Raw genomic sequence first — 15,798 nt, 5'->3', positions numbered from 1 at the left:
GAGGGTCGACTAGAGGTGTTCCAAGGGGAGAAATTGCTGTCCTCCATCCCTATGTGGACCACATTTGGGGAGCTTGCCATTTTATACAACTGTACAAGGACTGCCTCTGTGAAAGGTAATAAAAGAGGAAATGCTCCATCTTTGAATTGTTGTGGCATGTTAGAGATAATCTAGTCCAGTCACATTTGCACCCTGATCCAAAGTCTTTTGTTTCCCATTTTACCTTATATGTTTTTATAATAGAAATGCTATGCCTATTAAGGGATTTATACTGAAGCACTTACCTATATAATTTAAGCTAAAAAGAACTTTTCTGGATACAAGTGTATAAAATGTAAAATGGCTTTTAACTATTCACAATGGTAAAGACATGGAATCAATCCAAATGACCATCAGTGATACACTGGGTAAAGAAAATGTGGTATGTATACATTATGGGATGCTACACAGCCATAAAAAGGAACAAGATTATGTCCTTTGCAGGGACATAGATGGAGCTGGAAGCCATTATCCTCAGCAAACTAACACAGGAACAGAAAACCAAACACTGCATGTTCTCACTTATAAGTGGGTGTTGGAGAATGAGAACACATGGACACAGGGAGGGGAACAACACACACTGGAGCCCGATGGGGAGAGTTTGGGGAGGGAGAGCATCAGGATAAATACCTAATGTATGCGGGGCTAAATACCTAGGTGTTAGGGTGACAGTTGCAGCAAAGCACCACGGTGCACGTTTATCTATGAAACAAACCTGCATGTCCTGCACATGTATCCTGGAAATTAAAATTAAATTAAATTAAAAATAAAAATAAAAATAAAAATAAAAAGGTTTGTTCTGCCAAAAACAATGGCTTTAAGCTGACTGATTCCAATATTTGCTTTAATTGCCACTTTACTTTTTACTACATAGACACATGCCTTTGGCTCATCCAGAATGTTTGCTTTCTAGCTAGTCTCAACGAGATTCTGACCATATTATAAGCCAGAGAAATTAATTAAACCAACGAAAATGTATCCATATCAAAAGGAATATGAATTAGAGTAATTGGAGTTTTCATGAATAACTCTTGGGATTACTTTATTTGCTTTTCTTTAGATTTATGTTTTATTGACTTTATGGCAATCTTGGGTTTCCTTCTGAATTACATAGATATGATGTTTTTCCGTGTTTGGGACTGGGTTATATGTGTTAGCCTTGCTGAGGTATTTGATTAAAATGCAGATTCTGGGTCTCTACTCCCAACCTGAATCAGAGTCTCTGGCAATGGAGCCCAGGGATCTTGTATTTCTAACGAGAATATGAAGATGATTCCAATGTAAAGTTTGGTAATCCAGAGCTTTGGGTTTTGATCAATTTTAGAGGCTTTGTTACTCTTTTTTAAAAAATTGTACAAGCACAATTCCATCTAGATTTTTTAGAGCCACCACTTCTGGCCCACTTTCTTTTTAAATTTTATACTTGCCCTTAAGTCTTTACTGTAAAAAATTATCTCAAAAACTTTCTTTCATAGTCTCTTTCAAATAATTTGTAGGCATTTTACACAAAAGTAACTGTAGAGATTCTTAAATAATATGTAGCTTCTTTAGCAACAGTGTCAGAACAACATAAAAAGACACAAAAAAAACACACATACACACAGATATCTCTAACTTTCAATTATCTGTTTGTGACTTCACTCTCCAGATTAGCTACAAATTGACTGCCTTTCTCTTGTATCACAGCAGAAATCTAGAGCACATCCTGATGACCTAGTGCATAATTGGGAATTGCAAACTAATTTGAATATCATCCTAACTATAACCTAATTAGAAAGGAAATTTTTTGCTAGTCATTTCCAAATAATAGTGTGTTTCAAAGCCAAAATGATTTATAAAATTGCTCACTATTTATTTTGCTGTCTCCTTCATTTGTATGTTTAAATAATGCATTTTCCAAGAAGTACCATTTCATAAGAACATATAACAAATCCATCGATTTATATTTTGGAATGTTTTCACAATGTTGTACTAAATGTTTTATTGTTTTCTTGATTTTTCTAAAGCTATTACCAATGTTAAAACGTGGGCACTAGATCGAGAGGTATTCCAGAATATAATGAGGAGAACAGCCCAAGCTAGAGATGAACAATACAGAAACTTCCTCAGAAGGTAAGAATAATACATTGGGAGACAGTGAAGACAGTGGAGTCTCCATATTGTGAATATATTGGTTTTATCAGAATAATTATTCAACTATAGCTACTCCCATTTAAGCATTTTCCATGTGACTAAACCAAAGGAACATAGCTTGCAGTAAATGCCAGTGCATACCAAAAACTATGTTTAATTTCTATTATCCCTGTATGCTCATTTACTTCTCCTGCTAGTTTTTGCCCTTGTATTGATGGAGTGATAGTGTACAGCATAGAAAAATGTGCAAAAAACCTAAACTATTAATTGGGTTGCTCAGTTGGCTTTGAAAGGCATTTGAAATTTGAAAGTGGTTAGCCAAAAGACAAGCTTTCTAAAAGTACTTAGCTTAGAATGGTATTAAAATTAATTAAATTTACTATGCTTATTTGCTTTACCTGAGACTTTCTTATTTGCATAGTCACAGCATCTTCCAAATTACTATTATTTGTAGCAAACTGACTTGCTAAAAATGTTACTATACTTGTCATGATGACAGGGACTTGGAACACACTCATTTTGTGAACTATTCTGTACCTCAACACCTGGGGTGAATCAATTTATAAGGAAATAAATGTCTGTGTAAGTGAAAAAAAACTAGTCCCACATTAAAACTTTATTTGGAAGTATAAGTTATTTATTTAAACAATTTCTGTGTCTTTAGTGGGAGTTTTGCAAGTTTCTGAAGCTGCAATACATTCTATAATGAAATGTTTTCTATGATATGTAATAATAATAATAATAATAATAATAATGTATCACATTATTTCCAAAAATAAATTATACATTCTTATGGTAATTTTTTCTAGCATGAGAATCCTTCAAAGCTAATGATTTTAGGGCCATATAGTGCTTAGCTTATAGTGTAGGCTCAGTAAACATTGAATAAGATTTCTCATCTAGAATCTTACTGATTTGTCCTCCCAGAGACAATAATGTCTCCTGGCAGAGAGCTGCAATAATGACAAGCAGGTTCTCTACCTATTTGCCAGCCAATGCATTAGCTATCATATTGTGGGGCCCACTTGAATCTAGGTGATCTCAATATCCACCAACTGAGCAACACAGGTTAGCATTTAAAGCTGATAAGCCACACTTAACGTAAGGGCCAAAAAGAGGTACCTAAAGAAACCATTGTGCCTGGGTTGTGTTTGAATGTCTGAGATAAAACGTGAACTAGGCATAGCAGTTAATTACCTTGGAGTCTAGTATGTTCTTAGTGGAAAAAGCTCAGATAATCTACTAGTGAATATTCATTCTTTCCTTCCCTCCTTTTGTTATTTCCTTCATTCAACTAATACTTATTAGCAGGCACTAAATATTGTTGATTTAGTGGTTAACAAGATAAACCTGATTCTTGCCTTCATAGCGGGGAGACAGAGAAAATATTTTTTCTCGTGTCTCTTTTGCCACCAACCTCCAAAGGTGCTAGGTTTATAACAGTTAATTTTCACTAATGTTATAGGTCCCTGTTTGGACCAGAAGTAAAACTTTCATGATAGCCTATGTTAATAACAAGTTCTGATGACTCTTTTACCATTTCATCTATAGTGAGATATATTAGGGGAATACATTTCTCTTTGTTTCATAATATACAGTATGTTTTTTATTTACATTTTTTATTATAAAGTATGTGATATTCTATGTGATATATAGTACATATGTAAGTTATAAGACATCATAACAAAATGAACACCCGTGAAGCTACTGCCCAACCTAAGGAAGAGAAAGCAGTTGTTGAAGTTCTTATGTACTTCCCCATGTTATTTCCAGCCTCTTCCTCCTCTTCTGCATGAGGGTATCTGCGTTCTGAAGTTTAGTGATCATTCCCTTGGTGTTGTTTATAATTTTGCCTGTAGCTTGATTTAGTTATTTTTGAAGTTCATCCGTGCCTCTGGCTATCATTAATTTTAAAAGACAGTACAGTATGACTAATAATCAGAGATCATTTCAATGTCAATTCCCATGTTCCCTCCCAACCCCGGATTCAGTCCTTACTTAATTATAAGGATTTAGACAAAAATCTGATTCTCCACTGGAAGCAGAGCTCCTTGCACAAACTAATAAAACAGATATTGAGAAGTGGAGAGGAACAAACTTCCAAATGCGATTCACTGTGAAAACCAAGAACAAATGTAAATTTATTTTTACCAAATAGACAAAATGTGATTTTTTTCCCGCTGTCTGGTATCTTACTATTTTCATTTATTTGCCTGTGGCACATGTCTGTGATTATATATCTATAATTTCCAGTGTATATGAAATTCAGTTATTGATGTGTTTTCAGTTATTTGGACATTTACTTTGGAAGAATCAAAGTGCATTATATTTTTTAAAATGTATGTAAAGATTTTAGAATCTGCATATGTGTATATTTATAGTCTAATTCAGGAAGGTAATTAAAGGTTTCTTTTTAATTTTGAAGTGTATCCTTGCTGAAGAATTTACCTGAAGATAAATTAACCAAGATCATTGACTGCTTGGAAGTGGTAAGATATTTTGAAGTAAAAAATAAATTTCATTAGAAGATATTAGAATGTACTTATATTATTAACACCATAAATAAATAAGAAAAAGATGTCAGAGCACCAGTCTACAGAGACCAAGAGCCTTTTTCTATGGTGAAAAATCTTAAGCCAACTCATGCTGCGTTAAGGGGTGGAGAAAGGTTTAAAGTCTTTAGATGTATAAAAGGAAATTGAATTTGCATGTGTAAAGGGAAATTTGATTTACATATTTTAATCTTTTTAGTATATCTTATAAAATAAACCTGCCTTACTCAAGAAGCATTTGATTTTCTACAATTAACATGACAATCCCTTACAGAGTTTTCATAGTATAAAGGAGTCACTGATGCATAATTAAGAAATGGAGCAGAGAAAGGGTATGTTGGTCCTTTTGGTGGCAAGCCTCTGAGTCAGGCTGTGAAACACTTTCTACTTGAACACTCTAGGCCACAAAAACACATTTTAAAAACTGTACTTAAGAAGCACTTTATCTATTTTAACATCTAGGGGGAAACGGCATATTGGAATGTGTTCAAAAACTCATTTTAGGCATCACCCAGATGGTTGGTTCTAGTCCAAGACGAGTCAAGTCTTTTCATGAATAATGCTTTTACGACATGTACCTTGGATTCTAACGATATTCATTTTGTGAAAACGTCTTCAGATTTCAGAGATTAAAATTCAAAGCAAATACGTTCTTTAACTTTTTGGGGGGTCAATTTCATTGAAACCCAGATGGCTTTTATGGAATTTAAAGGAGGTAAGGAATAGTAAAGGAGTCACATATAGAATTTAAGCTTTTATAAAGCTGTTCTCAGTGGGAGGAAAAAAACCCCCAAAAACCCTGCAAGGCTGATTGTTGACAGATTCATGCCTCTGTCAATCACAATATACAATGTAACTAATATCTGTCAAGCAGGGAGTAGGGACCATTTTATCCTTAAGTGTAAGTGACACCAGCAGTGTTTCCATTTACAATTTGTGGAACCCATCCAGCAGTTTATCAAGGACAGACCATGATGACACAGTGCCTGGCCTTGTGGCCCCAGAGGGTTCAGATATGAAGTCATTTTCAAGAAGATTGCTTAGCCTGCATCTCTGGAGAGTCTCCCATTGTAACATAACCCAGTCACAGATGGTACAAATTAATAATTCATCCTAATTTCTAAGGGTGTTTTTTTTTTTTATTTAAAGCTGGAGAGGCCCTAGTTTTTTTTGTTAACCAAGGAAATCTGTTTTTAATATAATACTAATAGAGTAGATTCACCAGAGGGGATTTCTATGTTGACAGCAAATATGAAAATTTAGTATCATTAAAAATAAATGGTAAATTAGACATGTTTATAGCAGCCACAGGCAATTGCTACAGAATATTTAGATGGGGGCTCAAATCCAGTAATAATTAACACACAATTCAAATTTGAAAAACTCATCTTTTCAAACACCCTGGAAAGGATTTGCTGTATCTCAGCATTTGCAGACAGCAGCACAGTTTATAAAGGGCTCTTTATTCATACCTGGCAAACAAATGTGTCTCTGTGATGTGTGAAAATTCTCAAACGTGACAGTGATTAACAAGGGAGTAATGGGATCTATTTAGCGCTAAGAAATGCATGTGATTTACCGGCGTAGCTTGGACTAATGACCCATCAACTTGGTCCTGAGAACAGCCAATCACTACTGCATCAGTTTCGACAGTGTCCAGAGTTCTAGGACCAGTTGTCCCACAAACTGTCCCCATAATCTTTGAAAAAAACAAGCTAAATCTGTCATGCAGTTTAGGAGTTGATTTGGAAGTTTTGCATGTAGCAGGGGGTAGGGAAGGGAGAATCAGAATTTCCCATAACCAAGTAGTTGATCTGATGTATTTGTTGAAACTTAGACGGTTGAACTCCTAGAACAAATGGCCCTGATTGTGCAATGTTCCAGTGGCATTTCTTGCTTTAGCTTAAATCAGTCAGAACATTTATAGAGGCAGCCAATGCCTTTAAGCCTCTTCTTGTGTTCTGATAAGAAAACGAGGGTGGGAATAACACCAACATACTAGAGTTCATTAAGAGTTAACTAATGAGAACTGTAAAGCATGATATAGATTCAGAACGGAGTGTACAGATTAACGACAATGAAAATAATAATGTGACTTATGCACCTGGCAATTATGCAGTATGGAAGATAAGAGTGGAAGTAGTTTCTGCCCCCACACATGGTGATGAATCCACTAAGCATGAGATTTGACTGTGACATCCTCCTGAACTACAAACATTGTGATTCATCATAAAGTCACCTGTTAGTCACAGTGCTTTGGTATTTGATCCAGTGGCCTTTTGCACTGTGACTCTAACCTGCCATCTTTCACAAAGCTGAGGTGTATGAGGCTGGGATGAGGGTGTAGCGTGGAGCACCTTTGCCCTTAGTCAGATTGCCTGTCGTGCTGACGAGAAGGCATATTCCCAGGCACCACCCCACACTTACTGAAACAGAAACTCAAGTTGAGGCCCCCAAATCCACACCTAACACTCTAATGGTGGGATTTTTGTGCTTATTAATGTCTAAGAGGCACTGGTTTAATTATGAATGTTTAGAGTTTGCAACCGTCTGCCTCTATCTTTGGGAATTTTCCATTTTAATCACTTAAAGTCTAGTCTTTCTTGTAGTCCTTACCAACACTTACATAAACCAGGATTTTTTTTTCCTGTCATCTTAATGGTTAAATCCAGAGCCATAAGAAAGTTGAAATAATTGTAGATTTTGCTACAGTTTATGAACCATTGAGCTAAAGGTGGGGCAGCCAGGTGTTGTAGAAAGTTCACTAGTCCAAAGTCTGGAGATTAGGGCTTGTGGTTCTTCCTCTGTCACTCTACCAGCTGTCAATGAATTGTGGTAGGCTTTAGCATATCAGCTCTTCATCTACAAAATAATGGAGTGGTGGGCCATATCTCTATGAGCTCTTTCAACATTTAAGTCATAGAATTCTATATGATTGGCTCACCCAAGTAGGAATAACTTCTGTTGTTTTTCATTTTGCAGTATCTGGTTCTTTGAAAATAACCAATCAGGTGCTACATGCCCGAATGGCTGACTGGGCCCACCTGATCCAGGTGTGCTTGCCTTAAAATTTCTGAGGTGTTCTAAACTCTTGTACTTGGAAAACAAAGATTAACTAGTAACAACATAAATAACTAACTGTAAACAATTTTTTAACCAACACACTTGAGTACATAGTCACATAATGCACAGAGGTGTGTGTATGTGTGTGTGTACTATACATCTGGTTGTATATCATCAGTACTTCCAATACTTTTTTTAATGAAGATTTCATTTGCTTTTTGCAAGATACTTGTAAATAAGATTTCTAGCTGCAAATTAAAGGCTCTAAGGAAGTCATTGCCTTCCTTCTTTGTCTTTGTCCTCTGTCACTTTGGAATTTCCTTCTGGTTTTATATATTGTATTTCAGGTACTCAGGCTCTAGCATTTTGCTAGATTATCACAGAATGAACATTTTGTTTACAGTAAAAATGGGTTACAACTCATTACCAGGTTATGAAACCAATTTAGAGGAACATTTAAAAAATCAGAATAGTAAGTATAAGTATTATTTTGAAAAATGTTTCAATTTTGTATAAATATGTGTACCTGTTCTTGTGTGTGTATTGGGAGTACATGCAGAATGTATTTCTTACTGTTGGTCAGAGTTAAAACATGCTTGAAAACCATTGCTCTGCAGGATAGGGTCTATGGCTTCTTGGTCTTCTAAGGGACACCTTTGCAATGTAACCACAAGGACAATAACCACACTATTTGCATTTCTCTTTTTGGTCTCAGTGACCACCCTGGCTTGACTGGTTGCACTCCCCAGTTGACAAACACTGGGCAGTCTAGCATCACAGTCAGTACTTACCACTATATATTTTTGGTCTGACCTATTTCCACAGCCTTTTCTGATCTATGAAGTTACTGTCAACACACTGGGAGGTATTATTTATCTTCCTCCCATGGTTTTGGGTGACAAAGAATCATCCGTGGAGAAAAATACCACTAGGAAGGTTGTCCCTTAAAAAATGACAAAGGTCTTCCTCAGTGTCCCCTTTCAAGCTTTTCCCCCTTTGAAGTTATTCGGTTGTCAGGAATTAAAGCCACACCTCTGCACACATCAAAGGCTTTATAATAACTGAAGAATAGCCTAATAGCACTTCAGAAATTCTCCGTGTTTCTTCTGCTCCATGTGGGTAATGAGGACTAAAATTGTGATGGGAACAGGAGAGCTTGAAGAGCAGACTGTCTGAAATAGGAACTTCGAACACAATCCCAGCAGCTATAGCAAAGAACATTGAATGTTAGCTACATGGTGAAGACAGCTGGACTGTGTGAGGGATCAGGATCATCCTATAAGGGTCATAGTCATCTCCAGTGCAAAATCACACTGCATATAGTCAAGGTTTGTGATAAAGCTAAAATTGGGAAGGGATGAAGGCTTTGAGTAAGCAAACTTTGAGGCAAAGAAACGCCAAATATCATTGCTTAAATAAAACAGAAGTTTGTCACTCATTAACGTAACTGTCCAGGGAAGATAGTCCCAATTGGCTCCACACAGTCATTCGGGAATCCAAGCTGATGTCTACTCTGCCATTTTCAACATGTGGTTTTCCAGATTTGTGTGGGCCATGCCATTATAATTGGGGAAAAAGTATAAAGACACATGCATGAAAGCATGAATGGGCTTGGTGTGGAATTGTCACAGATCACTTCCACTCAGATTCTTTTAGATAAAAGTTCATCACATGGCCATAGCTAACAGCAGGAAGGCTGGCAAGTGTAACTTACCTGGACAGTTGTATATTCCTCTGGAAGACTTTCGTGACCAGCTCACAGCCTCTTTCACAAGATTAACAGTCACCAGGTACCTGGTGTGCACTAAACATTCCATCAGGTACTTTAGATACACTGTCTTAATTAGTCCTCAAACAACATTAGGTGTAGTAGTAAATATAATCTTAATTTTACAGAAAAGGAAACAGAGGTCCAGAAGATGTAGGAAACAGCTGAGCAAGTCATTATCATCCTCCTTCTTAGCATGGCAACAATTAATTGTGCATTTACTATATTTTAGATGCTCCTACTATTTCAGGCAACATTGCCTTTCATTGGCTTATTGTGGTAGGCAGAATGGTCCCCTGCCCCACCCCCCTTCCAGATATCCAGATTCTAATCCCTGGAATGCATGAATATGTTATATTACATGGAAAAAGGGACTTTAGTGGTATGCTTAAAGTTTGGGACTTTAAAATAGATTATCATGAATTGGCTAGGTGAATGAACTATTGAATATAGTTGCATGAGCATAGAATTATTTCTGGTTGGGGTCAGAGAGATGCAGCAGAAGTGGAATCCAGAGAGACTCTGAGGGTAAGAAATGAACATGCCATCACTGGTTCTGAGATGGAGGGGGCTCTCTGCAGGGATGGGAGAGACCTTATGGGCGGTTCTAACTGTCAGTAAGGAAATAGGATCTTATCCTGCAGATGAATCCTTCCAGTAACCTGAATGACCTTGAAAATGAATTTTCCCCTGAGCTTTCAGAATGACATAAGCCCTATTGATAACCTTGAGCTCCGTCCTGAGAGACCCTAACTGAGAAACCTAATTGAGCAACACTGTGCCTAGGCTTTATGACTCACAGAAACTGTAAATAATAAAAGGATGTGGCTCTAAGCCACCAAGTTTGTGGTTGTTACAGCAGCAATAGAAAACTAATGTGCTTTCCTAAATCTTTGAAGATAAGGGTTGTTACTTTAATTTTATGGGTTGAGGAAAGTAAATTTATTGTAAACTGGGATTTGAATATAGACCTGTTTGGCTTCAAAGTACTTTTTAACTCCAGAAATATTATACTTCCTTCCATGAGATATTGACATATCTTATAAAATGTATATAGTGTTACGAAAATAAAAGGCATGTTTATTAGTATTAGGAGTAACATTTATTCCAGGAATGTTAAATAGGTTTTAAGAATAAATGATCAAGAAAGTATTGAAAAACAACAGATACAAAAGTAGTTTAGTTTGGAATTTATTTTCAAGTCTAAAAGAAAAACAAGAGAGAGCAATTATGTGGTTAGTTATGCCTTTTTAAAAATTAAAGAAGCCACTTTTGTTTGTATAAATAATTAAGAAATCCATCTTAGTTCTGTGACTTTAAGACAAGATCAAATTAAAGCAAAGTAGAGGTGGACAGTTTAATCTATCCTTTGTTTTCTGAGATATTTAGTCGCTCTTTTGGTCTGACAGGTGGATAGATTACTTTTCCCTCCTCAAGAATTTTCTAATCACATAAACATTTACAAGAGAAACAGATGTTAATAAATAAAAAGAAATATGCAATAATTTGAGATTTCATGAGGATAAATCTAAATTAAATAATAGAATTTACACGTGAAAATTTCCGATGTCAATGTTTTATGATGACAAATCTTTGGATATAGCATTATGACAGCACTACCTACTGTGAATGTAGAACCTTCCAAGAGGTTGCTTTTCAAGAAATTAGAAATTAAGGGTAATTTTCCTAGTATCTATTGGGGATATTATATAATCACTTGTTCTTTTTCTAGAGCCCAGACTCAATTTTTAGAATGTTGCTGATCACCAAACAGTTTATATTTAGATTATGCAGGTGAAAGCTGGTGATTGTTGCCTGGCTCTCATTTTTCTTTATATCTTTGGACCCTAGGCCTGAAATTCAGTATTCCAGGTGAATTTACTCTGTGAAAGAAGAAAAGATAAGTGCAGATAATAAAGCAAACGTCTCCTTACTTTTCTACAGTTTATGACTGCAATGTAAGAAAAGCTTACAGTTTCAATAGGCAAAAACAACAACCAAACAAACCCTAAAACAGGTGTGGAATACCCATTTCAAAGAAAAAAGGAGTTCTGCTTCCTTTATGTCTTCAATTATGAGTCTCCACTTGATCTTACATTTTCTTTCTCTCTCATCCCAACAGGAATACTATGACAAAGGAGATTACATCATTAGAGAGGGCGAGGAAGGAAGTACCTTTTTCATTTTGGCAAAAGGAAAGGTAACTACTAATTAAAGCTTTCTAAATAAAAAAGATTATTTTAAATCAGTTTGCCATAAACTCAACTATGCTTTGCATTGCGACATAGGTCCTCCACTTTGGACAGATAAAGGAGCTTCTGCCAGTAAAGTCCCATGCAATTCTGTTTCAACACTGGGTTTGGAGTGGAGGCCACAGGACCCCCTAAGAAATAATAACTTCTTAGTGATGTTACGTAGGTCACTTGATTTTTTGCGGGGAGACCTAGCTTAATTGTATATGAGATGGCTGGATTATTTATAAGGTCCCTTCTGGCTATGAATATGTGATTCTCAATAATCCCCAGATTCCCAGATCAGTACTAGAATATTTTCTCATCCAACAGATATGACAAGTAGCAGGTAGAGAATGAATTCAGCAATTGAAGACAGTGATGATTAGGTATCAAGCTTAGAGAACCAATATGGCACAGAATTACAATTGAGACAAAACAGCTCAAGTGAATTTAGATGCTGATGCAAAATTTACACGAACATGTACAATAAGTCTTTTTCTTTACCTAGATATTGAATGGATAACATGTTGCCAGTTGTTCCAATGTTGACTCAACAGTATTACTCAGAGATGAAAAGCATTTGTGAGATATTGAAGGGAAGGGTCAATTCTTGAGCACCTATGTGTGTAAACTGTCAGATTTTTACATATGTTGTATGGAAGAGTTTACCATCAGGGAGTCAGGCACTGCCGTTTGTAAACTGGATTGTGGTTGAACTTTGAATTTGGCCCCAAGTGAAGGAAAAACATGAACAAAATAGTTTCAAACCTCTGAAACTCTTCAATACTCAGAACTGCTTCTTGTCATTTTTTCCCAACCTAGACCCCATACTTTGAAGTAATTCTTGCTGATAAAAAATTGCATTTTTTATTTTTAAAATTTTAATTCATCGTGACATACATAAATGCCAAACAGAATTTCTATTCAGCCTGAAGCAGCACTTGTCACCATGTTGAATTGGAATAACTCTAGCCCCAAACAGGGCTTTTGCTGTTTGGCCCTGCTGGGTGGGGAGTTCTTAAGCCTTTCTGGGCAACAGATTGCTTTGAGATGCCCATGAAAGTTGTAGACCCTTCTTCAATCAACATTTTGCATTCAGTTTTAGGAGGTGCACAGGATTTGGCCAGTCAATCTATTGATACCAGACTCAGAACTACTGATACTCAACCTTATTTTTGATTAATTTGTCAACTCTATTAGGCTTTTTAAAATAGAAAAAGTTCCCACAAGACTATTATTATTTGCTTTGTGGATCTCTCAGAAGAAATCACTGGATTCACATTTGAAATTTAACTTTAGGAGGTGGAGTTTAGATGGTGAATTTTCCTCTTACAGTGGGTAGTTATTTGGTAATATTAGACCATAGGATTTCCCACATCCATCAAAATGGGCTGAATGTAGGTAATTGTCCTAATTACTGTAAAATTAAAACAAAGTATTGTCTTTTTCCTTGTCCAAGTTTATATAGGTCTGGAGGGTTCGGTTGAATGAATGTGTGTTCAGATTCTCCTTTTTCTTCAGTCTCTTTCTCTTTGTATTGTTTAACATTGTTTAGGTAAAAGTAACACAGAGCACAGAAGGCCATGATCAACCACAGCTGATAAAAACACTGCAGAAAGGAGAATACTTTGGAGAAAAAGCTCTTATCAGGTGAATTCATGAATTATATGCCATACTTTGGATAAATGCTTCGACTATTTTTTATATAAAATCATTTAGAGTTGTTAAATTGAGCTACCAAGTTAATGGCAACAAATATCCTAATATTAAATATTTTGAAGTGATTTCTTAAAAAATTTTTATGCGAGAAATGAGTATGCTAATTTGCAGAGGAAATAATTGGAAAATCTTAAGTTTGCTAGTGAAAATGAAATTGATGTTCTATTAAACTTTTTAGTTTCAAAAAAGGGTCTGAGAAAAGATTAAAAATGGAAAAATTACCTTTGTATACAGATTTTTATATTTCCAAGATTTGAAATATTGCCTACTTTAGAGTTTTCACCTTTTTAAAAATTACGAAATAATTTTATATATTTTGTGTGCTTTTAAATCATCAGGTCAAAAGTAGTATTTTTCTTAAGAATTTTTATCAGCTCGTTTTGCAAGTTTTAAAAACAACTCAAAATAGTATATTTGCAATTTTTACCACAACCTTCAGTCTTGAGGTATGAGTTTATTTATTGTTGATCTAATTTATGGAAGAAATATTTTTAAAAGTTAATTAAATGGCTCGAGGGACACTTTGCATTTCCTGGAACTCATAAAACCTCAAGTCTGATCAAATGCATTTTCCTAAATATAAATAACGTTATAAAATATTAAGTTAAAGTTAGAGCAACACACTTTATTGGAATTATCTATGTTTTCAAATTAATACTTGGAATTACTTAAGAAATCAGTTAAAATTTACATATGACTAAATGCATTTGTTTCAACTGTATGCTTTTGGAAAAGGAATAGTATTCCTGTTCATTTATCTTCTTAACCTTTGCCTCCGAAACCCCAATTCTGCTGATTTGTAGATCAGGTTTACATAAGTACAGAGCAAAGAAAAACTGTTCAGATATTATCTGAAGACAAATTTGAGTCTTTAAAAATCACAAATCTCTTAGTTTTTAAAGAAAACCAAGTACTAAAAATAAAGTTTTAGCTATTATGTAAGCAATTTAAAAGTGGGATTTAAAGATAAGCTGAATTCTTCTTTATCACTTTGTAGCTGGTAATGAACTTCTTTCAATATTAGGAAAATTCTTCTTCTTTTTGTTTATTTGTAACAGAATATAAATACATTCATGCAATATAATAATGTAATATCATTATCCAGGGCTTCAGTGTGTTTGTTCTTAACACTTACAGGTTTTCTCATACTTTCAAATAAAACAACTGAAGCTTGAAATTGCACAGAACTTTATAAATGCAGTATAGAGTCAAAATAGCTCTTGAAAGAAAATATGTTATTCAGTTTTGCTGGGCCTGAAATAATTTATGCTATATGTTGTGGCTAGCCAATTATAATGTTTTCCCATAAAAAAAGCATGGGAATTTATGTTTAAGATAGACACTCAACTCCTAAAGGTGTTTGAAAGCATTAAGCTAAAATCAGTGAGAAGGAAAGTTGGAGACAAATATTTTTATATTTTTGTGCCTTTTAATGCTATCACATTTTAGGGCCACTGACCGTGATTCAGTAATCCTTATATTCTGTATATTTCCATGACTTGACATTAAATAGTCCCTGGAGTTCTTTCAGAATTTTATGTGCAAAAATAAATCTATGGCACTTACACAGTTACTATGAAAGAAACATAAGTGTATTTACATACATCTAATACTTGTAAAATGTTTGCAGAGAATATTCTCAGTCAGAATCATGATACTGACATGCAAAAGGAATACCATATGCCTTTCCTTTCTCTAAGCTCACAGATCAAATGGTTGGCCCATAGTCAAGATCATGTCTGTGTCTATGTCTATGTCTATGTTTATGTCTATTTCTAGATCTGTCTGGCTCTACATCCACCATCTCTATCTCTATCTCTACCTTTACATATACAAGTACAAATTTTCCTGCTGCTGTCTCAAAGGTCCATGAAACTGAAGTGTTTTCACTGATATCTTCTAACAAGGACCCTGTAAATGTGGGAGGGATAGTGAGTTATGTCAGAAGGTCTCAGAATGTGAGCTAGGTAGATAGGGGTCTTTGAAATAGTAGAGATGGGCTGCCAGTGTTTTTCCTGTCCCATTAGTAAGAGAAGGCAAAGGAAATACACTTTGTGTGATAACATTTTTGATGAAGTTACCTAGAAGAGTCCCAAAGCATACTCCAGGGTATGCTTGGTACTCCCAAGTCACCTTAAATGAATCTCAGAGCACTGGGTGCCTTGTGGATGTACCTTTTTTGTGTGTGTCTTTTAGTTTATAATAGAGAGAGGAAGCTAATATAAGTAAAGGTCTCTAAAGAAGTGCTTTACCTGATACCCACTGGCATTCATTAGGTAATTAAATTTGC

The 15,798-nt window shown here is 35.3% G+C and overlaps 1 protein-coding gene across 8 annotated transcripts in view; it reads left to right on the top strand.

The window, feature by feature from the left end:
* The window catches only part of PRKG2 (protein kinase cGMP-dependent 2), a 120,794-nt gene that overhangs the window by 42,789 nt on the left and 62,207 nt on the right, over positions 1 to 15,798 (top strand). For all 8 annotated transcript variants that reach the window (XM_009240143.4, XM_063723487.1, XM_009240141.3 and 5 more), the window contains 5 exons: positions 2 to 115; positions 2,046 to 2,151; positions 4,598 to 4,661; positions 11,678 to 11,755; positions 13,345 to 13,439. In XM_009240143.4, coding sequence (XP_009238418.2) covers positions 2 to 115; positions 2,046 to 2,151; positions 4,598 to 4,661; positions 11,678 to 11,755; positions 13,345 to 13,439 — 457 coding nt within the window. The remainder of the gene's footprint in view (position 1; positions 116 to 2,045; positions 2,152 to 4,597; positions 4,662 to 11,677; positions 11,756 to 13,344; positions 13,440 to 15,798) is intronic.

This window comes from Pongo abelii, chromosome 3, assembly GCF_028885655.2.
Source record: "Pongo abelii isolate AG06213 chromosome 3, NHGRI_mPonAbe1-v2.0_pri, whole genome shotgun sequence".
In the NCBI taxonomy this organism is placed as follows: Eukaryota; Metazoa; Chordata; class Mammalia; order Primates; family Hominidae; genus Pongo; species Pongo abelii.
Note: the sequence above shows the minus strand (reverse complement) of the source record. Positions and strands in the feature narration are given on the sequence as shown.